Source organism: Schistocerca serialis, chromosome 7 (genome assembly GCF_023864345.2).
Source record: "Schistocerca serialis cubense isolate TAMUIC-IGC-003099 chromosome 7, iqSchSeri2.2, whole genome shotgun sequence".
Classification (NCBI taxonomy): Eukaryota; Metazoa; Arthropoda; class Insecta; order Orthoptera; family Acrididae; genus Schistocerca; species Schistocerca serialis.
Window position 1 is genome coordinate 326,406,449 of NC_064644.1, and position 27,224 is coordinate 326,433,672.

Sequence of the window (27,224 nt, forward strand, 5' to 3'; positions counted from 1 at the left end):
TTGACTGCAGTATCTTTGTTGGGGACCAGATAAAAATCTGAAAATTTCACCGTTAATAGACCTTTAAGATATCAAATTTCAGTATAAATTTCAACTTTGAGAATCAATTGGAAGTTATGGAAAACAAATTACAAACACGAGTCAAAAATACGTTTTTTAACATCTGCGATATCTAGGCTTATGGAATAAAATATATCAATTACAGTATATAATTTAATCATATCTATGATTACTTACTTTTTTTATTGAAAATAAACCTACTAATTACATTATATTGTTCTATTATTATTTGTTTTTAGTGCATTGCTCATTGAACATTTGAGAAATTTGTTCACTCACTTTGAGTGTTAGATTATAAGTTCACCCAGTCACAGTTGTAACATCCATGGGAGACATCTTCCTTAGTAAATTTTTAAGTGGCATCCAAACTTCATCCTTCTCAATTTTTTTAAAAGATGTCCTTGGTCCTGGAGGGTGATAAAATACATGTTGATCTTGGTTTTGACAGTCAATATTACCAACTTCGCCAATCCAGCACTGTTCATCATAAACACTAGCCACAATGTCTTTATTTTGAAGAACCAGTTGTAGAAGTTTTCCACACTGATGAAGTTCACTATCAGGCGAAGCTGATGTGATCTTACACCTCAGTAAGTTGTGTGAATGGGGTACAAAACAATGAAAAGATCGAGTGCCTTTAATCTTCTGACAAGTGTAGTACCTTTCCTTCAAGACACTGTCATAGACTTCTTGTATTTCCTCACATTGTACAAACATGTAGGTAATTCCTTTGATATGTTTTTTACAGAATTCAAACATTTATTGAGGTGTTACGATATGATTGTCATCGGTGCACTGCAGACTTGCTTTTGTGACAGCTCGCTTTGTTGTACCCCCAACACCATCACAAGCATTCTTCCCATGGCATGAAGTGAAAAAGTGCCATTTTACATCAAATCCAAGATCGTCCTTATGAAAGGCGATGTTAATAATTATATATATATTGACTTGCTGCCCCATCCGAAAAGTAAATCATTTTGTTGTTATGGAAGAGTGTTGCTGTTTAATGTAGTTTGTTAAGGCCTTTTTTTTTATCCATTGGTGCCCTTGTGCTTCATCTTGAACAACAAAGGAATAATTTTCCAAAAAGTCAGCAAGAACTAAGCATTCATCAGCTGCCATGGTCTGCTTTTTGTCTTTCAAAAATTTACTTTTAGCTTTTGTGATAAAATAATGCATTTTCAGATTTTCAAGGTTAGCCACCAACACTTCAGAAAACTCTTCTCATGATTTTATGACTGTCACCATTTCAGTTCTGTCTTGTGTCACCCATTGTTTGCGTTTTATATTGTCAGGCATCAAATCATCATCTTTGGATTCTTCAAACATGTCACGTAAGGGTTGTTTGCCTGGCCAATTTTTTTCTTTCACAGAAACACAGTCTTCTTCTTCTCTCTCTCTCCTTTTTTTTTTTTTGCCAGACATCAAATGGCTGTTATTGTCAGTGTCATAATACTTAATAACTTTATTGATTGTGTTTTCATCTACCAAATTAGATGCATTTTTCTTTTGTAATGCTGGTAAAATTCCCTGTTCTTTTGCTAATTGCCTTGTTAACTTAACAAGACGTTCTGACACATTAAATTTATCACTAACTTTTGCTCGACTCCAAGATTCGGCAGTAAACTGATAATCTTAATTGCATCCTCTTTGTTTGAAGTCCTGCATTTAGTTTTTAGTTTTTCTATCAAATCATCATATTTGGTTGGTGAAGTTTTAGAACTTCCATCTGTTTTAGTACAAACTGTATTTTGAAATGAAACTTCCAAATTCTTCTTGACTGTAGCTGCCACTTTCTCAGTTTTTGTTTTCAAGGCACTTGGTCTTTTATCTTGACTTAGTTTTCTAATTTTACTAGCAGGCAATATACCCAGGATTTCACAAGCTGTATCTACTTTTTTAGTGGTTGCTGATAAGTCACAAAATTCTGTATCTGAGGTTTCACTATCCTTTCTCTTGTGAATTACAAGTATCTTAGAATAACATTTTGGACACATAGATTTTCCTGGTACGAGATTGACAAAAGGGCTTTTATTTTTAGAGTAACGATCAAATGTTATTTCTCGCTGACCTTTTGTTATATGTTTTTTATAAGGGTCCATGCAAGATTGACCAAAAAGGTGATGAATTTTTTTTTTAAGTATTTCATTTCATGGTACTTGCATGTTGATTTGACTTCTGGGCCGACTTGTAAGTAAAACAACACTTTTTCTTCTTCACTGTAATCTTCAGTTAAAGTAATGTCTTTAGGATACACTCCTTACACACTTTTATGACATGCTTCATTAACAATAACACCAGCAGAACACTGAGACACCATTTTTCAACTGTACACTTCAAGAACTTCTAGATAAATAAGTGTAAGTAGACAGTTGTTGGTGTAATGGGGAAGACAACGGTAAGACTTGTATTGGCTTGCAGATGCAATTGTTAGCCTGCTGAAACCATTACCACAGCATTGTTTCGACAAATAATCATTAGCTAGTGTAATGTGGTATATTACATTATGTAGTTGGTATACTTTATTTGATTAGCATACCAGATATCACAGATGTTAAAAAACATATTTTTGACTTAAGTTTGTAATCTTTTTTCCCATAACTTCCAATTGAATCTCAAAGTTGAAATTTATACTGAAGTTTGATACCATAAAGGTCTATTAACTGTGGACTTTCCAGATTTTCATCTGGTCCTCCAACAAAGATATTGCAGGCCACAAAATGGAAAAATTAAAAAAAATATCTTAGAACAAATAAGCCGTCGGTCACAAATATTAAGTCAAAATTGATCAGGTTTCGACGCTACTATGAGCGTCGTCTTCAGAATTAGACTAACTGTTCTAAAACATATTAAGTATATTATACATTAATAAAACTGAAGTTTGTACTTACTGGAAAAAGATGCAGTACTTACAAGTCACATATTAAAAAAGATCTAAGCCGAAAAGCAACATCATGAATAGTGCTCGTACTTTAGTGAACAAGGGTTGCAACAAGACTGAGGGCTCACGTTAGAAAGTGTGGGCAAGTAAACATGGTGTTGCTACGAGCGCCATCTAGTAGCCACAGAAACAACTAGGCTACTGTAGATTCAAAATTAGACACATGAAATTGTGATGCAGCTGATACAGGCATAACGTAAGCACTAATAATAATAGGATGAAGTTACATATTTATCTGCTTTAAACAGAGATACATTTTGTAACGTAAAAAAACGCTAGTTATGACATACAAGAAAACAGCAAAGATGTAACAGGAAAACAACATTTCGGTAAGTTGCATGAGGAAATCTGAATCAAAATCAAGCAATGGCTTTATACAGTCGAAAAAGTTTTATTTCACAGCTGCAGCTGTTCGTTGAGAATGAGGCCATCATGACGAGAGAGATGTTTGAAAATTTCCAATTCCTCTAAAACATCCTTGTTTTCAGTATGTAGAATATTGTTATCGCCTGTGGCTTTAGGCGCGTGTCCAGTAATTAGGCGATGATCGGCAAAGGATGAATTTAGGGGACTGATGCCGTTCTTTCTCAAAAGATGTTCTTTATATCTGATGGTGAAAGCACGTCCAGTTTGCCCTATATAATAGGAGGAGTAGGTATCACAGATGATCTTATAAACTCCAGAACTTTGTGTAGGGGGAGCGAATGGATTTCAAATTATGAATGAAGTTTCTCTTTAGATTATTATTAGTAGAGAAGGCAACATTGCAGTTGTATTTGTTGCGAAGCATGCGTTGAATCTGATAGGAAATGGGTCCTATGAAAGGAATAGAAAAACGTTTTTTGGGTTAATTTCAGTGCATGAGGCGTTGAGCGTGGTAGTTCTTGCAATTTTCTTTTTTAGGATATCGTCCACTACGTTAGGTGTATATTCATTATTGCCTGCTATGGTTTTAAGTAAATTAATCTCCTCATTAAACTTTTTTGTTGAAAGTGGCATAGAGGTGGCTCGGTGGACGGCAGAGTGAAAAAAGGCCATTTTTTGAGACTGTGGATGAAAAGAGGAAGTAGGCACGATTTGGTCAGTATACGTTTCTATTCAAAAAATATTGAAAGTGATGTTATTGTCTTCTATTGTAAACGTCAAGTCTGAATAATGTAATTGGCGGTTTTCGTTTTCGAGTTCAATAGTGGAAGAAATTTTTTCATGGAGGTCGTTAAAAAGTTTAAATATATGATCAATTCTATCGGCGGGTCTGTTATAGATGACTAGAATATCATCAACGTAGCTTGTGTAAGAAAGGATACCTAGTGAAGCGGCTGAAACACGGTTAAACAGCTTTTTTTTCCAAGGAATTGATAAAGATGTCGGCAAGGATGCCGGCTAAAGGGTTGTCCATAGCGAGCCCATCAGACTGCTGGTACAGTTGTCCGTTGAATTCAAAGTAGTTGTACTTGACAACGAAATTAATGAGATTCATATCCATTTTCCATCCATTCCATTTTTTGAAATAGTGTGTTTTCTTAAGTGTAATCTGCTCACCATTGATACACTATAAAAAGTAACTATACTATACAGTGTAATAGCAGAAAAAATATTAAAGCTGAGAAATTAATCTTTCTTTGGAAAACTGCTATTCGAAGGTTTTTTTTTTTAATATGTGGCTGATAACTTTGAACTATTAAAATATATATTAAAGAATACATTCAGCTAAGTGATAATGATGTTAATTTGTAGCCCAGAGTGTGTTGAAGTAAATACATTTTATCTGAAAGGCTTAGGACAATCCACTACTGGATAATTGTAAAAAATGTAGATGCTTGCAAGTGCGAAAAAACGTATGGGGCTTGGAACAAATATGGGCACCATTTCAAAATAATAAACAATAAATTTTTTAAGAAATATTTTTGTGAGTACTAAGCATTGGGGAATTACCCAGCAAATATAAAATTTTTCTGAGATGGTCACGCAACCAGTGCTGGACCACTTGGCAGGGATTTACTCAGCCTCATAAATATGTACATAGTGCGCTAGTCATACTTCTCTTCAACTCATCAGGTTTCAATGTGATTTTGGCTATCTCAATTAAAAACTACCAGTATCGGAGTTGTTCTGCTTTTCCACTCACTGATTCTATTGAAGCATTGAGTGGTTAACAGGAAACAGGATTGAAAACATTGTTAACCTTTCAGACTTGTTCTTAACTAACACACACACACACACACACACACAAACTAAATTGTTACAGCTGTTTGGCCATTTTGCCTTGCATGCAGTGACCAGTGAAGCAAACTTTTTCATCTCTTTAATTCTTGCTACACTTTTTTAGTTACAGTGATTGTTTGCTCTGCTTTTGATTTGCTTTTGCTTCAATGTGAAGATAAGAATAAAATACTGTAATGTTGACAAATTCATAAAGATTATTAGCTTGGCACGTGTAATTTCTCATTGTATTTTTGTTTCTGAATTTCCTTTTGTGCCACACACTAAGCTCCTGGATTGTTTTACTTTACTCGTTTGTTAATCATTCCATTACCAACAGCTTATGGATACTCCCAATTTTGGTTTAAAATTTGTTAATTTGCAGTTTTTTATTACTGTCATTAGGAGTGGTTTGGGTATCTTTTGAGATTACTTCTTGACAGAGGGAGACATTTTTTGACTAGTTAAGCGAACTGCTTATCAAATCTGCATTTCTATAAGATTGACATTTTACATATAGGAAGAGGGAGGGCATGGGAAAAAGGGAGAAGGGATTACCATACTCAACCAAAGTCTAAACATGATGCCTTGTCATTGCAATCATTTTCCTCTGTTTTGTACTGTCCTCTTCATTTCGTCATAATTTTGGCACTTTGTTACTTTCAATACGTCTTCAACTATTTCCTTTCTTAGCCGCCTCTTGGTTTTCTTTGTCAAACTTTTACCTTCCAGTATGTCTTTTAAAAGTTCATTGTACTTAATAAATGTTGAAAAAGTTTTGTTTTCTTTTTTGTGTAGTTGTTATTAGGTTTCTCTGCTCATTGATCTCTTTCAGAACATGATTGATTTTCATTTCTGCCAAACTAGTCCTCGTTAACTCCAAAGCCACATTACCATCACTTCTAGTTACTTTCTGTCTATCTTTAACAGTGTCCAGTACATTGTTTTATCTTTTCTATATTAAACAGCTTCTTCACTAGTAATTGTCTTTCTACAGTCGAAGTGTGTTTAGCTATTGCACTTTTCCTAATTTTCATGCTGCATCTGTTGTTTTCTATGACTGCGGTCCTTAAATAAGAAAAGTAACCAGTCTTTTCTATTGCATTTCTTTCAATTTTGATGTTGGCGTGAGTCATAATTCCACATCCAACAAAAATACTTAGATTCGTAATTGAAAACAGTGATTGCATCGTTGATTATGAGTTTTATAAGAACTGGTAAAAGGTAGGAAAATATTTTTACTTAGACAGAGGTACAGGATACAAATTGCATAAAATATTCAGTGCTGACGATAAATGGGGGGGGGGGGGGGGGGGGGAACAACATTCCATATGCCTTAGAAAAGTGTGTTCCAAGCAAGGCTTTAAGGGATGCAAAAGATCCAGTTGGTTCAATAGTTTCGTTAGAAAGTTGCTAAAAAAAAAACAACAGTGTTTCATCACAAATTTAAGAGAACTCAAAACCTAGCTGACAACAAAAGCTGAACAAAATGAAAATGAGTGTAAGGAGAGCAACAAGAGGTACGTTCAGTGACTGTGAAACCAAAATTTAGCCAACCAGTCTGACTAAAACTAAGAAGTTTTAAGTGTAGGTAAAATTGGTAATCAGATGGAAATCATTAACATCTGGAACAGATGAGATACCCTTTAAGATTCTATAGAGATTGTGCAGAGAACTTGCCTTCCCTTCCAGCAGCAGTTTATCATAGGTCGTTGGAGCAACGAAGGGTACCATGAGACGTACATAATTACAGGCCCATATCGCTGATGTCAATCGGTTGTAGAATTATGGAATCTGTTTTATCCTCACATATTATGGAGGTTTTTGAGAACAAACATGCATCTATAAAACTCAAAATGGATTCCACAAACGGAGATCTTGTGAAACTCAGATCGCTCTGTTCCTCTCTCAGATCCACAGCACTTTTGATATCGATTTTCAGGTTGATGTGTTCCTCGACTACAGAAGGGCATTTGGTACAGTCCCGCACTGACTTCAGAAGGGCATTTGGTACAGTCTCGCACTGTCATGTAGTGAAAAAAATAAGACCTTATTGACAATCGGACCAGCTGACTGGATTCAAGATACTTCCAGGAGTACACAAGTAAATGTGGATATGACCATTACTGTTTACAAGCTATATAAATGACCCCGTGGACAACATTGGAAGCTCCATGAAATTGTTTGCAGATTATGTGCCTGTAGGAAGATACCAATGTCATAAGATGATAGTGAATTGCAGGCATACCTGCAGAGAATTGATGAATGCAGGGACTGGCAATTGACCATGCATGTTTATGAATGTAACATACTGCACATAAAAAAAGAACCATTACTGACATCGGGTATTGTGGATATTTGGATCAGTGTCATTTCTTAAAAATCCTGAAGACGCTGAACTACTACTGCAGATTTCAATGTTACAAGTGTCTTGTTTCATTGCTTATCTGTTCAAAATAAGCTTTATTGTGTAATTGAAAGGACAGTTACAATGCTAGTAATATGCACCATCTGCACTACAAAGTGATAACTAATTTAATTAAAGAACAGAATGAAATTTTTGTATGTATTGAAATGTCATTGTAAATAAACAACTGTTTTCAAAATATTCCTAACAGCGGCAGTTAAAGCATCAGCAAAAGCATCAACACCACTTCCACCAACAGCATCAACAAATACCGCCACAACAACAATTCTTACCGCAAGGAGGCCAGCAGCTTAAACAGCATCCTATACAGAAGGTGTCTGTAGTCACCAAACAGTCAGTACAGGGCATTCCAGTTCTACGGAAAAATGTAAGTATAATTTTATGTGACCATTATTTCTCTGTGTATAGTCTTCATACTTACTCAATAGTAGCCATTTCACAAAAATGGCACCCAGTTGTGATTTATGTATGCCATCCAGAGAATACAGATTATTTCTCTCATTACTTACATGTGGTAATATTAATAATTGTTCTGTGGTAGGATAAACAGTGATTAGGTACCATAATGGCTATTATTTTAGAGTGTACAGAAATGTTGTTTTGGTCATCAACCATAAGGTTGGTTTTGTGCAGTTCTCCATTCCTCGCAGTGGTTTGATGCAGTTCTCCATTCCTCACACTTACCATGTATGCTCCTCATTTCAGTATACTCATATCTACATCTGCATATACATACGTACTTCCCAAATTGCCTTACAGTGCATGGCGGGGGTTATCTTGTACCACTACTGGTCCATTTCCTTTCGTGTTCCACTCACAAATAGAGCAAGGGAAAATGACTCTAAAACCCTCCATATAAGCCCTAATTTCTCTCATCTTCATAGTCTTTATGTGAAATGTACTTTGGCAGCAGTAGGATTTTTCTGCAGTCGCACTAGCATTCTATGTACTGTCTCCTTTATGGAGGAGCTACACTTTCCTTACATGCTCATTCCACTTCATATCAGTTTGCAGTGTTACATCTAGATATTTAATCAGTGTTACTGTGTTGAGGTACACCCTACTAGTGCTGTACTCGAATGTTACTGTATTGTTTTTCCCTCCCATACACATTAACGTACATTTATCTAAGGTAGCTCCTGTGATTCTTTCTTTCCACCACCCCTTCAACTACAGTTTGCAGTAATGACTCATTTGTGGCCAATCATCCTATCTTTCATATTGATTGTGTATTGTATTAGCCGTTTCTGCTTGTCATTGACATAAAGTAAGGAGGTGATCGTTTTCCATTGAACCAATTCATGTGATCTTAAACCGTCTCCTGATTCTCTACATTTCATAGGCTTCTAAAATCTTGAGCATAATGTCCTCCTCCGCGCCAACCAGCATGGATTCTTAAAACATCAATCATGTGAACTGAAAAGAGATTATAAGATTGTATTAAAATAGCAGACATTCCATGATTTAAAAGAAAATACATGCATATACAATATCTTACCTGTACCTGATCTATATGTGGACGGAAGAGAAAATTTTACTAGCTTATGAACTATTGCTCTTTATTAGTTTAAGCACGTGTGTGCATGCGCGCACGCACAGGGACTACAGTAAACATTGATGAGTAGCTTTGAATGATGAAATAGTGAAGGTGGCAGAGGATCAAATAGGTAAAAAGACATGGTGTAGTAGAAATCCTTGGACAAGACAACAGATACTGAATTTAATTAATGAAAGGAGAAAATACAGAACCGCAGCAAATGAAGAAGGTGAAACAAAGTACAAATGTCTACAAAATGAGATTGGCACAAAGTGCAAAATGGCTAAGCAGGAACAGATAGAGGACAAATGCAAGCCTGTAGAAGCATGTATAATTTGGAGAAAGATATATACCACCTATAAGGAATTTAGAGAAACGTTTGGAGTAAACAAAAGTAGCTATATGAATATCAAGAGCTCAGACAGAGAACTAATGCTAAGCAAAGAAAGGAAAGGTGAAAGGAGTATATTTCCTTGGGGCCACCCAGCCTATTGTTATTAATAAAAGTAGTCATATTTTATATTTTTTCCTCATTATATTTACCAAACTCAATTGAAAAGGATTTTATGCAGCAGAAACCAAAAATAACAAGACTCATTGTAATGAAAATATAGAACAAATTTTTTATCTTTATGACATTTTCATTTATGCAAAAACTATGAAATGAATATTATGTACAATTCAACAAATAAGAATTATAAGAGCAATAAAAATTTAAATTAAGAAGTTTAGTGTGATGGATGCACCTGCTTTTGAGAACAAAGTTCCTCAAGATGTGGAGGAATAGCAGAAAGAGCCACTCGAAGTTCTTTGTTTACATTTAGCTTTTAACAGTAGTAGACTTCACAGCTGAAAAAGCTGAAAATCTAATCTTGCACAAGTATGTTGTTGCAAAAGGGGAATCAGGATCTTCATTGCATTTTTGCTTAGTGTTGGAAAATCCTTGCTAATATGTATCCAAGACTCCAGCAAAAACACTTCATTAAATTTACTCTTCGGTGAAGTATCATAAGTGAGTTCAACAAGTTGTTCTTGCTCTTAGTATTTAGAAATGATGGTCCAGGAGCATTTATGAATGGATTTTCAATCCAATTATGTTTAACAAAATCGTTGCTGAAATACTTCTCGAAGTGAACTGTTAATTTAGCAAGATGATGATGAAAGCAAGCCATTGGAAGTATCAGATTTTCTGTGTCCTCTAACAGTGACACTACAGTATGGAACATATCTACACTCATGCTCATAAATTAAGAATAATGCTGATACATGGTGAAACAATGCTCTGGTGGGTGGTTTACGGGTTTAAAGCACCTTGGGGTATGACCATGTGGTGCATTGGCGCTGGCAGCAGTCCACATACGCAGAGGTGTGTTGGTGCATGTCAGAGTACGGTGCAGCGAGTAAGTGTGCAGATGTTTTCAGACGTGCTAATGGTGAATGTGTGTTGAAAATGGCTCAAAGAATACATATTAATGGGGTAGAATACTAGGGCGGCTGGAGCCTGGTCAAACACAGCAGGTTGTAGCACGGACCCTCTGTGTGCCACAAAGTGTGATCTCAAGATTATGGAAACGATTCCAGCAAACAGGAAACGTGTCCAGCCGCTACAGTATGGGACAGTTTGCAACACCACAAGAAGACCGATATCTCACCATCAGTGCCTGCAGAAGGCCACAGAGTACTGCAGGTAGCCTTGCTCGCTATCTTACCGCAGCCACTGGAACAGTTGTCTCCAGACACACAGTCTACAGTACATGGTCATTGGAACAGTGGTCCCAGGTTATGTTCGTGGACGAGTCCAGGTATAGTCTGAACAGTGATTCTTGCCAGTTTTCATCTGGCGTAACCAAGAACCAGATACCAACCCCTTAATGTCCTTGAAAGAGACCTGTATGGAGGTCGTGGTTTGATGGTGTGGAGTGGGATTATGATTGGTGCACATACACCCCTGCATGTCTTTGACAGAGGAACTGTAACAGGTCAGGTGTATCTGGACATCATTTTGCACCAGTATGTCCGCCTTTTCGAGGGTGCACTGTGTCCCACCTTCCTCCTGATGGATAATAATGCACGGCCCCATCGAGCTGCCATCGTGGAGGAGTACCTTGAAATGGAAGATATCAGGCAAATGGAGTGGCCTGCCTGTTCTCCAGACCTAAACCCCATCAAGCACGTCTGGGATGCTCTCGGTTGACTTATAGTTGCTCATCTTCAAACACCTAGTAAACTTCAGGAGCTCCAACGGGCACTGGTGCAAGAATGGGAGGCTATACACCAGCAGCTGCTCGGCCATCTGATCCAGAGTATGCCAACTCATTGTGCGGTCTGTACGTATGCATGGTGATCATATCCCATATTGATATCAGGGTACATTCGCAAGAAACAGTGGTGTTTTGCAGCACAAGTGTTTCGGGATGGTTTTCTCAACTTATCACCAATACTGTGGACTTAAACAGACATGTGTCATGTGTGTTCCCTATGTGCCTATGCTATTAGTGCCAGTTTTGTGTAGTGCCACGTTGTGTGGCACCACATTCTGCAGTTATCCTTAATTTATGAGCATGAGTGTAGTATGCCACTCTGTATTCAGTTTTTCCACAGCTCTAATTTATTTATGACCACCTTCACCTTTTCATTCCACGATAGTACAGTTGCCTGATTACATTGAAGTGAAGTGTTAAGAATATTTACATTCTCAAAAATATCAGTGAGGTAAACCACTTTAAATAAAAGATCTCCGTTCTTGAAACAGTCTGCCAAAAAGTGACTGACTTCTCTCCTTTTTTTTATTTAAAAAAAAAAAAAAAAAAAAAAAAAAACAACAACAACAACCCTCATTCCTCAGTGCAAACATTCTTTTCAATACTTTACTCCTAAAAAGCCATCAATCATAAAGAGCAACTGAGTGTGTTCAGCACCCATCTCCTCATATAGCACTTCAAAAAGCCTCCAATTTATAGATTTTGCCTTAATAATATTAACTGTTTGTATAACCGTTTGCAGAACTTTGTGAAGGTGTGGACTAAATTCTTTAGTGGCCAGAGTCTCTCGGTATTATTCAGTGAGACCAGAGACCATACAGCATCAAGAGCTACAGCTTTAGCTTTCACTTGCAATCCACCACGAATTCCAGACATTGAGTGAGCTCCGTCTGTGCAGACTCCAATGCACCGATTCCATGATATACCGTTTTGATTAAAAAAAGTATTGAGCATGTCAAAAAGGCTTTCAGCTGTAGCTGTTTTCTCTATTGGTTCACAGAAAAGAAATTCCTCTTGAATGTTAAATTCGTCAACGAAATGAACATGTTGTTTGTTGTTGTGGTCTTCAGTCCTGAGACTGGTTTGATGCAGCTCTCCATGCTACTCTATCCTGTGCAAGCTTCTTCATCTCCCAGTACCTACTGCAACCTACATCCTTCTGTATCTGTTTAGTGTATTCATCTCTTGGTCTCCCCTTACGATTTTTACCCTCCACGCTGCCCTCCAATACTAAATTGGTGATCCCTTGATGCCTCAGAACATGTCCTACCAACCGATCCCTTCTACTGGTCAAGTTGTGCCACAAGTTACTCTTCTCCCCAATCCTATTCAATACTTCCTCATTAGTTATGTGATCTACCCATCTAATCTTCAGCATTCTTCTGTAGCACCACATTTCGAAAGCTTCTATTCTCTTCTTGTCCAAACTATTTACCGTCCATGTTTCACTTCCATACATGGCTACACTCCATACAAATACTTTCAGAAATGACTTCCTGACACTTAAATCTATACTCGAAGTTAACAAATTTCTCTTCTTCAGAAACGCTTTCCTTGCCATTGCCAGTCTACATTTTATATCCTCTCTACTTCGACCATCATCAGTTATTTTGCTCCCCAAATAGCAAAACTCCTTTACTATTTTAAGTGTCTTATTTCCTAATCTAATATTCTCAACATCACCCGACTTAATTCGACTACATTCCATTATACTCGTTTTGCTTTTGTTGATGTTCATCTTATATCCTCCCTTCAAGACACTGTCCATTCCGTTCAACTGCTCTTCCAAGTCCTTTGCTGTCTCTGACAGAATTACAATGTCATCGGCGAACCTCAAAGTTATTATTTCTTCTCCATGGATTTTAATACCTACTCCGAATTTTTCTTTTGTTTCCTTTACTGCTTGCTCAATATACAGATTGAATAACACCGGGGAGAGGCTACAACCCTGTCTTACTCCTTTCCCAACCACTGCTTCCCTTTCATGTCCCTCGACTCTTATAACTGCCATCTGGTTTCTGTACAAATTGTAAATAGCCTTTCGCTCCCTGTGTTGTACCCCTGCCACCTTTAGAATTTGAAAGAGAGTATTCCAATCAGCATTGTCAAAAGCTTTCTCTAAGTCTACAAATGCTAGAAACGTAGGTTTGCCTTTCCTTAATCTTTCTTCTAAGATAAGTCGTAAGGTCAGTATTGCCTCACATGTTCCAGTATTTCTACGGAATCCAAACTGATCTTCCCCGAGGTCGGCTTCTACTAGTTTTTCCATTTGTCTGTAAAGAATTCGTGTTAGTATTTTGCAGCTGTGGCTTATTAAACTGATTGTTCGGTAATTTTTACATCTGTCAACACCTGCTTTCTTTGGGATTGGTATTATTATATTCTTCTTGAAGTCTGAGGGTACTTCGCCTGTTTCATACATCTTGCTCACCAGATGGTAGAGTTTTGTCAGGAGAAATGAACATAAGCAATCAAATTAGCATCTTTATGAATGTCAGTTGCTTTGTCCACTTGAAGTGCAAAATAGTTGTTGCACAATTTATCGATTAAATGCTCAACTAAATCATCAGAAATATCTGAAATTCTTCTACGCAATGTGTCATTCGAGACAGGAACACTTTTCAACTGTTGAGCAAATGAGTCGCCAAACATTGTTGATACTATATGAATTGCTGCTGGTAAAATCAGAGTTTCTGCAACCCTGTGTAGTTTCTTGCGTTTAGCAATTCTATGGGAAATCTGATAAGAGGCTAAAAGAGCCTTAGACGTATCATTCGTTGTTCTAGCAAAGTTCTTGGGTTGATAATAAAACATTTAGTTTCCTGACAAACACAAATCTTTTGGTCTTCCCGTTAATTCAGGATGTTTGGTTTCAAAATGTCTCTTGTTAGGTTTCATGCTATCAGCAGCTGAAATTGTTAGACAAACTACACACTGCAGACATTCTTCACCATTGAATGTAGTGTTTGTGAAGCCTAGCAATAAATAGTTATCGTCATACTTCTCGTTTTCGCCTTTAGAGTATCCCTGTCCCATCCATCAGTTGACAGACCATGTTGATAATGTTTGTCACTAATCAGGAACCACTTCATACTGCAGTCAAGTCTTCCTCACAAAGTCTATAATTATAGACATCACTATAAGGATGCATGGAGATACATAAGCCAAACCTTGCACTGCGCAGAATAGTTACGAAAACAGTAATGGCGCAGGCAACAAAGGGTATTGTGCTGACTAGCAAAGGAAGCAACACCACCTAGGAACGAAGCCTACCTAGCTTGCATGTGTAGGCTTTGTTCCTAGGTGGCGTTGAAGGGAGTAGCGCAGCTTTACCGATCATTTCAAACAATGCTGAAATGTGACAGCGGTTTCACTGTCGTCAACCACATCTGGCATTAATAGCAAGAAGAAGACTGAGATAAACGAAAGTTGGTTGGCATATTTCTACATCCAAAAGAAGGCTATTCGAATTTCACACCAGTCGTGTAAGAGTGACACTAGTAGTGCTACTATGAAGATACAAATCAGGCTTTCTTTACATAAGCACTGTAACCGTTAAGCATTATAGTTCAATTCTTTTATCTTGGCTGCTCGCGCATGCCCACCCAGACACGGGAGATTGCTGCATTGCCAGTTGCAAATGACGCAAGCGCCAATAGAAGCAGTGCCATGGTATAGTATAGTTCGCAAACTTACATGTAGGGGGAGCGCGCAGTTCATGAAGTAAAGCCACCACAGCCGCATTAACCCTTACGCTGCTACAGAGACGTTTCCCCCGCATTCTGCACTGTGCGTGATTTTGTCATCACTGCACTGCTCGTCGACTGTGCAGACACGTGGTGTTCCGACTGCTTTGCACTTATCATTCGATTTCACAAAAACTATTCGGCCCAAAAATTTGATTTTTACACATCTTCTTGACTGATACCTTCCCCCCATTAATGACTTAATTTTGTTTCGATGTTCAGTGCAGTTATTGTGCAGCATTCAATGTAGTAAATCATCGCATGAAATTTTGAAGAGTTTGCAGAGGTAAAAGTCCATAGCGTATACTTTCCGTATGGTCAATTTTAGTTGCCACAGTGTTGAGAATGAAATGTGGACAAGATACCTAAATTTCATATAAAATTTACTGTATAACAAGATCTCATTTAAGTACCAGATAGGTGTCGTATGTAATATTGAGAAATATTCCGTCTTTCGCGACTGTAATAAAAGTTTTATTTATACCAGAGTCATTTTGCTTTTTTCTAAAAAGTTCTGATTAAAATAAAGTTGGCGAGGACACATAACTGAATTGTGGATGTAATAAAACATAGAAACTAAAATATATCGTCAGTAAGGCGCAGTGCACAAACAATTTGTGTTTGTCACAATGGACAGCAAATACTTGCCAAAACATAGATCAGCCGACGAAGATATTGAATATGATGATGTTGCCAAAGCAGCGAAGCAAAGAATTGCGTCAGACAATCAAGTAGCTCGGCAACGTACGAGCCAAAATTCTGCTCTAAATAATACTTTTAATACTGTCGCAAAAGAATATATCTCAATATGAATAGTAAAACAGCGACTGCGGAAGAGAAGATATACAAACAAAACAGATAACATGAATAACACTGTTGGTATGACTATGAATTACTCATGTTTTGTCGAAGTACAATAGGAAATAAACAATTACCGCTGTTCTTTATTGGGAAAAAGCAGTTAGTGAAAATGATACAAACACCTGTCCTTGCTATCGCCTGAATTAGGAGGCTTATTGCTTGTTTGGTTTAATTAATTAATAGAATATGAAGCAGTTGTTATAAAGAAAGCTTTTTTCAAACTTTCTATAAAAGAAAGTCTGCTATCAAGACATTGCTTTTGCTCAATTACTTCATTTATGACTGAACGTTTCTAAAACTGAAGACACTCGTCCGTGCTCTGCACTGCAGTCGAGCTCTGGCAACGTCATTCTCTGTTCATTGCCTGACTGTGTTTTGTGACGTCAGATGCACAGAACGAAACTAAACTCGGCCGCCGTCATAATGGCGCGAGCTATAGTTACCTCTGAGATTGGACATAGTGAGTTGTTGATAGTCAAGCATGCCTATAAGATGATGACGATATCTTATCAGCAGCTCACCGAGTTTGAAAGAGATCTTGTAATAGGGCTATGAGAAGCTGAATGTTCCTTCCCCATTATTGCAGAAAGCCTTGGCGGGAAAGTAGCCTCTGTAAATGATTGCTGGCAGTGGTGATCACGGGAAGGTACGGTTGCAAGAAGCCCGAGTTCCAGACTGCCACGTGGCACTACGGAGAGGGAAGCCCATCATATTCTGTGTTTGGCTGTGGCACATCATACTGTGACTGCAGGAGCAATTTGAGCAGCAGTTGGCATCACAGTGACACAATGAACTGTTGCAAATCAGTTACTTCAAGGACAGCTCTGAGCCAGACACCCTGTATCATGCATTCCAGTGAACTCAAACCATTGTCATTTTTGACTTAGTGGTGTCAAGTGAGAGCTGATTAGAGGGCATAGTGGAAAACTATTGTGCTTTCTGATGAAAGACATTTGTGCCTCATTGCCAGTGATGGCTGTGTATTGGTTAGGAGGAGACCAGTTGAGGGCCAGCAATCAACCTCAACCAGGCATGGAACTCCTTGGCACGAACTGACATCCAGCATGTATACGGCACAATGCATGCATGTTTGCATGCTAGCATTTGACATGCTGGCAATTACACTGGTTATTGATGTACCAGCATTTCACATTTGCAATGGCTTTTATTGCACTTACTTTAACCTGTGATCTTACAACATTAATCACTTAAGCACGTTACCTAGACAAATGTTTCCTGAAATTTCATTTACTCTACATTAATTATTTCTTGATGTTCGGATTTTTTCCATCGGTGTATTGCCTTCTTTGATTAATATACCTTTAGTTTGCTTTCCTACCTGTAAGCAAGAATTTTGTGCAATATACTTTCCAGTCAAATGCATCAGACGCTGCTTAGTTAGTTTTATATGATTATTTATCTTTAAATTGTTAGAAAATGCTGTTTGTGATTATTGACACGACAAGTTCCTTATAGAAATTTTAAAGAACTTTATATCAATTGTAGAGTCAGTTCAACAGTCTCCAGCTGTGTTGCAAGTGTTCTGTTCTCGTATCATTTGAAAAGAGCCCAGTTTGGCAACGTCTCTTTTTTAGCTACTGTTGAAAACAGTTGAGATGTGATTAACTGGAATCTGTTGATTGTAACTTGAAAACCATTTATATTTTCCTGTTTTTCTAAAAATGACTCTTATAATTTTGTGTTACAAGATTGGTGGACCAGCAGCATCGAAATCCGCTCCAGGAATGCAACCTGGACGCATTGTGAGGGCGCCATCCCAGCAGGCATCAGGTACCGCCACAGTGGTGAACCCAAAGAGAGTCACAGTAGTAGGCCAGCAACAGCTACAAGCACGAAAAGTGGTCCTCCGTGGTGCATCATCCGGAACTGGTGTTCAGTTGCTCACAGGTCAACAACAGCAAAGAGTGGTTATTCAGAAGAGTACTACCTTGCAAGGACAGGTTAGTTATTCATGAAATGACAACGCAGATTGTCTGAACCCTCTGCCCCACAAAGGAGGCATATTTAACATTTTTTATTTGATTTTGACAGGGAAGCTAAAACAGCTTATGTCTAACCCGCCACTGCCCGCACTGAAACCGAGTTCATTGTGCGGTATCACTCCCTGTATATCTAGTAAAGCCCTTAAATGGTGCAAGGAGTTCCTTTACCAGTTTTTTGTTAGACACAATTTCTTCAGGTTTAGTTGTCTCGAAGATTCTGTATATTTTGTTCTCCAATGCCATGCATTCGAAGATTAGGTGTGATGCAGTTTCGTCAACCTCATCACAGATCCTACATTTAGGGTCTTCTTCCATTATACCCATTGTGTGTAGGTGTTTTTTGAATTTCCCACAGCTGGTCATCAGTCCAGTCATGAGTTTGATCTCTTTTCCTGTTCAGTCCCAGGATTACAGAGCTTCTTTTAAAACATGGCTTGGGCATCATTACCTTGCCATGTTTTTGTTTATGGACCTTGGTCCAATACTCTACGTGCTGTTTCCTGAGCCATTTCTGTAGTTCCAGTTTGATCATAGCCTTGCTAATTGTCGGGACAGGTTGCGATCCAATAAATGGAGTCATTGCCCCCATCCTGGCCAATCTGTCTGCTTGTTCATTGTCACAGATCTCTGAGTGGCCAGGGACCCACACTAGGTTTACCCTATTGCTTCCCCCTTGCTCCACCAGAGTCCTGTGGCATTCTGCAACAATTTTAGATCTTGTTGAAGGAGCTGCCAGTGATTTCAGGACTGCCTGGTTGTCTGAATAGATGTAAATGCTACGGTCATTGTAGCACCTATGCATATTTTCCTCCACACATGCCCTGATTGCAGTAATTTCAGCTTGGAATACAGAGGCCAGTTTTCCTAGAGAGATGACGCCCTCCAGTCTTGGCTGAACCCCATACACCCCTGCCCCTATGTCTTAGTCTGATTTCGACCCATCAATGAACCAAACAATGTCCCCCGTACGGTGTCGAACTGATTTTTCCCACTGCTCCCTGCTTCCGGTTATTATATTGTAAGGCTTGTTGAAGTAGTTGGGAGTTATTATATAGTTGGCAGGCATTTCCCTAGCCATTCCTATGTTTACTTCACTCACTATGTTAGTGTGTGATTCTGGATATCCCGATCAGATCCAGTTTTTGCCAGTTTTAAGTCTGTATGCCCCAGTTGCTGCTTCCATCTTGACCCAAAGGTGTAGTGGAGGCATGTCCAGCATGGCTTCCAACCCAGTGGTTGGTGTGCTGCTAATTCCGCCTGTTACGGCTAAGCAGGCCAGTCTCTGCACCTTAGCAAGCTCCTTAGCTGCAACCCACTGTTCTACCTTCTTCCACCACACTCCTGCCCCATAGTAAATCCTAGGTCTAACCACTGTGGTGTATATCCATTGCATACCTCTGGGGTTTAGGCTCCAGTTTTAACCACAAGCTCTTCTGGTACTCACTAGAGTAGTTTTTGCCTTGGAGCAGATATTCTTAATATGAGGGGTCCATGTTAGCTTCTATTCTAAGGTTACCTCTAGATATTTCACTATCCCCTTCACAAGTAGAGTTTCATTGAAGAGCTTTAGATTCCAACTTGAGGTTGGATATGCTTCTTTGTAAATGGCACCACAACAGTCTTCTTAGGATTCAACCTCAGATACTGTTCAATGCACCAATTTTGCACAATGTCCAATCCTCGTTGCGCCATATTTCTAGCTGTGTCAGTAAATTTGCCAAGTATTACTATGACAAGGTCATCTGCGTATCCTTGTCAGAAGCACTGTCTGGAATTTAGTTCCTCAATGAGTTCCTTCACCACTAGATTCCACAATAAAGGGGACAGAACTCCTCCTTGTGGGCAGCCTCTAGTAGTATTAATTACCATCTTTTCATTCATCGTGGTAGCCTCTACCTTCCTTCCACTAAGCATGGCCCTGGTCCCTAGGTCATGCATCTCTGCTGCCCTTACCATGGAATCAAAGGTCATGTTATTTTGGAGCCCCCCCTCAATATCCAGGAAGATGCAGAGGGCTATTTCTTGTGTAAGTGAAGTGCTTTCTCCACCCTCTCTTCGAGTTGTTGGAGAGCTGTCTCACATGATTTACCTGGTTGATATGCATGTTGATTTGAATGTAGGGGTGCCCTAATTAGCCTCCTCTCCCCAACATATACAAAACCAGTTTTTCCAGTGTTTTGAAAATGGAGGAGGACAAACTGATTGGTCTCGTATCCTTAGCCTTGGTATGATCAATTCTTTCTCCCTGGCTTTGGAATGAAGACAACCTTCACTGCCCCCCAAGCATTGGGAATGATTCATACTGCTAGGCTAACCCTGAATAACCTGCATAGGACTCTTATGAGATTCTCTCTTGTCTGTTGCAGGAGAGCTGGAAAAATTCCATCTGGGCCAGGTGACTTGAGCGGTTGGAATGTTCCAATCGCCCATTGGATTTTATTAAAGTCCACACACTCCTTGACTGATTCCCAGTACTCTCTTCGAGTGCCTGAGAACCGTTGTCCCTCCGGGATCACATACTGGTTTGTGTTATCTGGCAGAGCATATTGAGAAAAGTGAGTTTTGAGGAACAGTTCCAGTGTCTCATGTGCTGTCTTTGTATATTCCCCATCCTCCTTCCTCAACGTACCTTCTGGATTGATTGGTACTCTGTGAGGATTCTGTGAAGTCTGGCTTGAGCAGCCGTGCTCTCCACTTCCTCACAGAATGCCTCCCAGGATGTCTTCTTTGCTTGTCTGATTGCAAGGTTGTAGTTGACAAGGGCCTCATGATATTTAGCCCATTGACCTTTGTCTCTCAATGTTAAACAGTCTTCGTACCTGTTTCCTTTGAATTTCCAAGTTGTTATTCCACCAACGCACATTCCTATTTGTGTACTTACTGAGCGAGGTGGTGCAGTGGTTAGGCACTGGACTCACATTCGGGAGGACGACGGTTCAATCCTGCATCCGGCCATCCTGCTTTAGGTTTTCCGTGATTTCCCTAAATCGCTCCAGGCAAATGCCGGGACGGTTCCTTTCAAAGGGCACGGCCGACTTCCTTCCCCGTCCTTCCCTAATCCAATGAAACCGATGACCTCGCTGTCTGGTCTCCTTCCCCAAAACAACCAACCATATTTGTGTACTTCTTGGTGATTGTGCAGTTGTCCTGATATGAGGTTACTATGACAGAGGTAACAGCCTCTGCTACTTCTTCAGACTCTACTTAATTCCTTATTGAGGTTTTAATTTCCGATAAGCCTAAGTCAAGGTCCCTCTTGTATGTCTCCCAGTCTGTTTTCCTGGGTTTCCTATAGGTCATTGTCTGTCTGATTCCCATTTCAACCTTGAATTTTATGTACATGTAGTCCGATGAGGATGGCTCTAACACCACATGCCATTGTTTGACATAGCTGCCTGTCATCATGGAACCAAAAGTTCCATTAATTACTTCTTCCCTTCTGTTATTCCTGAATGTAGGTTCATTGCCCCTGTTCAGGACCTCCAAGTTGTTAGCTAAAAGAAATTCAAGAAGGTACTTACCTCTGCTGTTGGTGTCCTTGCTGCCCCACACTAGGTTGTGGCCATTGGCGTCGCATCCCACCAGCAGTTGGTTACCTTGGCGATGGCAACCCTCTACCAGTCTCCTCACTTCCAGAGGAGGAAGAGAACTGTCTTCTTAAGGAAGGTATGCTGAGGCCAAAATAATTTCCCTCGTGATACCTTCCTCACATCGCTGCATTTTAATGTTCACTAGGTCCCTTGAGCAGAAATCCATCATTGGCATGAAAGAAATTCCATTGCTTACATAGATGCATGTTTTGGAGTTTCTTAGATTTCTAGCATAAATCAGCTTACCTCCAGTGCCACCGAGGCCCGATACACCCACTTTATATAAATAGGGTTCTTGTATCAGGGCCACATCCACTTCCTGCCTACCCAGGAAGCGACTCAGGGCAGCAGAGGTTCCTTTACTGTGCTGCAGATTAATCTGCAGCACTTCGAGTCTCCGTCTTGCTGCTGTCTTTGAGAACCCTGATGGTGGCCTGCGAGAACCCTAAAAACAATTTCAGGTCCTGCTCCCTCATCACCTTCAGGGACTTCTCTCCGACCTCCACTACCAGGGTTCATCCTTCTGGTGAAACCTTCTGGTTGATCACTCTCCAATAGAATCTTATTTTCTCGAACAGAGTCTTAGGAGAGACTTCCTTAAGGATCTATGGTACCGGTATTGATATCTTTGCGGTCTTAAGAAGCTTCGCTACTGTCTTAACCAGCAGCTTCGCATCTTCCCATTGGGATATCATGGGCACCTTGTCCTTGAGCCATTCCACCGTGTGCATCCCCCCACAGACAAAAATGAGGGCACTGCGATCTAGATAGACCATCCTGAATTTGAAAAAGAAGAGGTATTGCACAATGCTATGTATTAAACTGCCTTGAAATTTATTAATGTTTGCCATCTGTTATCATACAATATGTCAACTTCACTTGTGAGCAAAATTCAAGCGTAACTAATACAACAGTAAAAGTTCATCCGAAAACATAGTTAAGAAGAATTATTGTATTATATGTGGAAAGCAGTAAATGTCTATCCATTTTCTAAGCACATACCTAACTTACCTCATAGGTTTTGTGTGTACAGTCTATAACTTTTGAGGCAATGGACATCTACATATTCAGGATATATGAACATGAAAGAAGACACATCAAGTTGCAGACTTGATGTGTCATCTTCAGTCTGTCTTTTCCTACATTGTTGATATTCCTAACAGAATTTCCATTGTTTGATATTCAGGATATATGTTCATTCTCATACACATATTATCATTTATAAAGGTAAAGTTGGCAACAACCCTGCAGCTGAACTGCCTCATGTTTTGTAGGAGCACCACTATTTTTGCCCTGTAGTTAAAGAACCTCCATTTTAAATCATTTAGCTTCATGAAGTTGCAAAACAATATTCCGCTTCTGCCATACTGGTACCTTTTACTGCTGTTCTGAGATTAATTTCTTTGCTAAACGGCTGTCCTCCAGTCGTGGGAAAGCAATGTAAAATGAGATACTCATGGGCTGATATTTTGTGTTTTGTTTAATTTCCTGTCATGAATTCACACTCAATGTAAAGAGTTTTGTGTTGCGCAGCATAAGTAAACATAATAATAAAGTTCATCTAAAAACAAAGATGATGTGACTTACCAAACGAAAGTGCTGGCAGGTCGATAGACACACAAACAAACACAAACATACACACAAAATTCAAGTTTTCACAACAAACTGTTGCCTCATCAGGAAAGAGGCTCTTAAATATGTCTGCTTGTGTCTGTATATGTGTGGATGGATATGTGTGTGTGTGTGCGCGAGTGTATACCCGTCCTTTTTTCCCCCAAGGTAAGTCTTTCCACTCCCGGGATTGGAATGCCTCCTTACCCTCTCCCTTAAAACCCACATCCTTTCATCTTTCCCTTCCCCCTTTCCTGATGAGGCAACAGTTTGTTGCGAAAGCTTGAATTTTGTGTGTATGTTTGTGTTTGTTTGTGTGTCTATCGACCTGCCAACGCTTTCGTTTGGTAAGTCACATCATCTTTGTTTTTAGATATATTTTTCCTCACGTGGAATGTTTCCCTCTATTATATTAATAATAAAGTTCTTTCAACAAAAAAATAACATGTCACCTTTTTATGAATTGGAACATTGTAAGAATTCCACTTCATATTTTCAGCCCTTGTGGGATACACAACACACAAACAAAAACTTGCATGATACTACCGTTTTGGACACTTGCAAAATTGAAAATTTACGGTGAATTCACTGACAATCCAGTGGTGAGGCTTAGAAACAAATCCAATCTTAATAGTGACGGTGAAGTGATGTGCCTTCTTAGTAGAACACACAGCCTTCTCGGGTCTTCATCAAGCTATCAGAGCAGCACTTTTATAACATACCAATATTTTCTCAATAATAGTACATCCCGTAAACACAAAAAGATCATAAAAGACTCTTCTTCGTGATGTAATATACTGAGCTTTAATGGATGCCAGTCATGCTCAGCTGAGATATGCAAATTCTCTGTGCCACATATTTTCAGATTATGACAGTTTATTTTTTGCTGTTAGCATGGGAAGTTACTTTAGAAGAAAATAAGTCTACCTGCAGAAGTGTCACCTCCAAGTTCACTTGCAGATCTTGACAAAACTGGTCATTTTTCCCTCGCTCTATTTACGAGTGGAACAGGAAAGGAAATGACCATGGGTACCCTCTGCCACACAGCGTGCAGTGGCTTGTGGAGTATTGATGTGGATGTGTATCGTCGGACATTGTCAGGTACCATGAACTGGGGAGAAACTGTTAACTGGAACACTGTCCACAGTAACATACCTTTTCTTTTAGAGGAGGAGACTGGAGCTTCCAGCCACTATCACCCCTCAGGCAGCCCATAATCTGTGCTAAAACCAAATCACCCCTCTACACATTAATATGTAAAATAAAGGAAAGACAATCACTCACCTTTAGCAGACTGATATGTGGCACCTAGAGACACACAACAGAACACATTATTAACTACTTTTCAAGCTGTAGTTCTTCTTTTGGTGGAAGGACATTATCACTACAGCCACAGTATTGTGCATTTGGGTGCCTGTTGGTTATGTATTTAGCAGACTGATATGTGGCACCTAGAGACACACAACAGAACACTTTATTAACTACTTTTCAAGCTCTAGTTCTTCTTTTGGTGGAAGGACATTATCACCACAGCCACAGTATTGTGCATTTGGGCGCCTGTGTGGTTATGTATGTGAATGTGTGTACTTTCTGACAGAAACAGAACCAGAGCTCAAAATCTGGTTAAGGCAGTGTTCTGTTACGTGTGTCTGTGCACTGCACATCAGTCTGCTAAAGGGGAGTGGTTGCCTTTTCTTTATTTTACATTTTGTCCCATCCAGGAATTTCCATTATCATTATCTATACGTCATTAATTGCATCAAAAGAAAACTATACTTCATAAAACTATAAAATTATGACTTCGAACTTCACTTCGGAAAACTATAAAATTACAACTACTTACCACCAGCAAATGAAAATCAGTGTACTGCATAATCATACACAATAGTAGAAAAACTATAATAGCTTTCAGAACTATAAGTTATGGAGGTAAGATAGATTGTGTGGGAATATGATAAGGGAGACACAGGGCACTCGGGCATCATTTCGAGAGGGATCCACCTGTTGTGAGGATGTGGAGAGAAAAAGATATTTTTGTTTATTTATGGATTGAGTTCAAATATGGCCGCGGATGCATACCAGCCACACAGTTGAAGTCACCACAGTTGAGATCCATTCTAGCATAATGAAAGACTGCTGAGTGAAAATGCCTGGGGTATTTGACACTATAAACATGCCAACTAAACTAGTACAAAATATACTGCCTGACCAATTGTGTATGAAAGAGCAGTGTGTGTAATTGATGCAGTGATTTCTGACGACTTTTGACCAAAAACACGTCCAGAAGAATGTTTTGCTATAGTTAGTTACAGTTTTAAGGACTTCTTTTACCTAGTCATGAAAGTGAATGAAACTTTGATCCCTTGTCAAACACATAGAGGTGAAACCCCATTCAGTACAATAGACTAGGCTGATGAGTTTATGTCAAAGAAGACACAGACAATGTCTATGCTTCATTCTTAGATAATTTGAAACAGGAGTTGAAGTGCATTATTTGAGCAGTTAAATGGTTCTGCATCCACTTTGTTCTATAGATGTAGCTCAGAATGGCTTCTTCATAATTGCTAAAATGAAATTTTGTGTTACTAGGAAGAAATTTTCATCAAACAAGGAAGTGATCATGGCCATCTGTATTTATTTACAGTGTGTGACATAAAATATATTTTTCTGATCAAATAAAAAGCTTGGAAACTTTACGAACCAGATGTATAGGAATATATGGAGACAGTCTTGAGAAATAAAGTGAGGATTTTGTTCTAAATAATTTTGACTTGTTTTTCTTGACATTATTATGAAAAGGATAGATTGCTGCTCACCGTATAGTGCAGATATTGCATCACAGATAGGCACAACAAAAGGACAGCCAAAGTAAATTTTCAGCCAAAAAGTCCTTCTGAATTAGACCACACACACACACACACACACACACACACACACACACACACACACACACACAATCATTGTCTCTGCTGAGGCCAAATGGCAAGCAGGTGGTGGGGGTAAGGAGGAGGCTGGGGCATTAGGGAGAGAGAGAGAGAGAGAGAGAGAGAGAGAGAGAGAGAGAGAGAGAGAGAGAAGGGTGTTGGTGCCTACCCTGCTGTCCCTCACCTCCCCATCCCACTCTCCTCCTTATCCACACCACTCAGATTGCTTTTCCCGTCAGGCACAGCTGGTCGCTATCTGGCCTCAGCAGCCAGAGACAGTGTCCGTGCGTGTGTTGGTGTGTGTGTGTGTGTGTGTGTGTGTGTGTGTGTGTGTTTACTTGTTTGACAGTCTTTTTGTTGTGCCTATCTGTGAGTAACATCTCCACTATATGGTGAGTAGAAATCTATCCTTTTCATAATATTGTCATTATTCCATCCTAGATTTTTCATTGTTTGCTTTTTACTTGTGGTTTTTTTTTTTTTTTTTTTTTTTTTTTTTTTTTTTTTTTTTTTTTTTCCAGATGACCTTTTTGTTTCTGTTTACTTATAAATTGGCTATACTTTCTAGTCAATTGTCTCTGCATGTGTTACCTCTATTATTTACTGATATACTGGAACAATGTTTACTCTCTTCTAATGCTTCCACACACTTTATTTTGCCCTTTCATTTCGGTGAAAACGTTTTTACACCAGAGTAATGAAATTCAACATCTTTTCATGTTCCTGCTTCTTGTTTCTGTTAAGCAAAATATTTTATTCATGTTTCTTTGTATTATTATCTTTTTCTTTTATACCAGTGACATGCATGTAACAGTCCAATCCCTGCTCTCATTTCAGCAAGCAGTTGCATCTCCAAATCGAACAGTTATAGTGAATCAGGTTGAAGCAGGCCAACAAAGAACATCTAAATCGGTTGCAGTAGAAAACCTTTCCGTTGACACTGATGAAATGAAACTCCGCAGAATGTGCCTGCGTGTTGGCACAGTTGAGGTATCTATGTTTGTATTTTGTGTGTGTGTGCGCGCGCACGCACACATGCTTGTGCTTGTTAGTTTCTTTC

The 27,224-nt window shown here is 39.0% G+C and overlaps 1 protein-coding gene across 3 annotated transcripts in view; it reads left to right on the forward strand.

The window, feature by feature from the left end:
* LOC126412803 (RNA-binding protein 33-like) overlaps positions 1 to 27,224 on the forward strand; it is a 236,302-nt gene that overhangs the window by 185,336 nt on the left and 23,742 nt on the right. For all 3 annotated transcript variants that reach the window (XM_050082581.1, XM_050082582.1, XM_050082583.1), the window contains exons 14-16: positions 7,822 to 7,998; positions 17,746 to 17,997; positions 27,002 to 27,154. In XM_050082581.1, the coding sequence (XP_049938538.1) occupies positions 7,822 to 7,998; positions 17,746 to 17,997; positions 27,002 to 27,154 (582 nt within the window). The remainder of the gene's footprint in view (positions 1 to 7,821; positions 7,999 to 17,745; positions 17,998 to 27,001; positions 27,155 to 27,224) is intronic.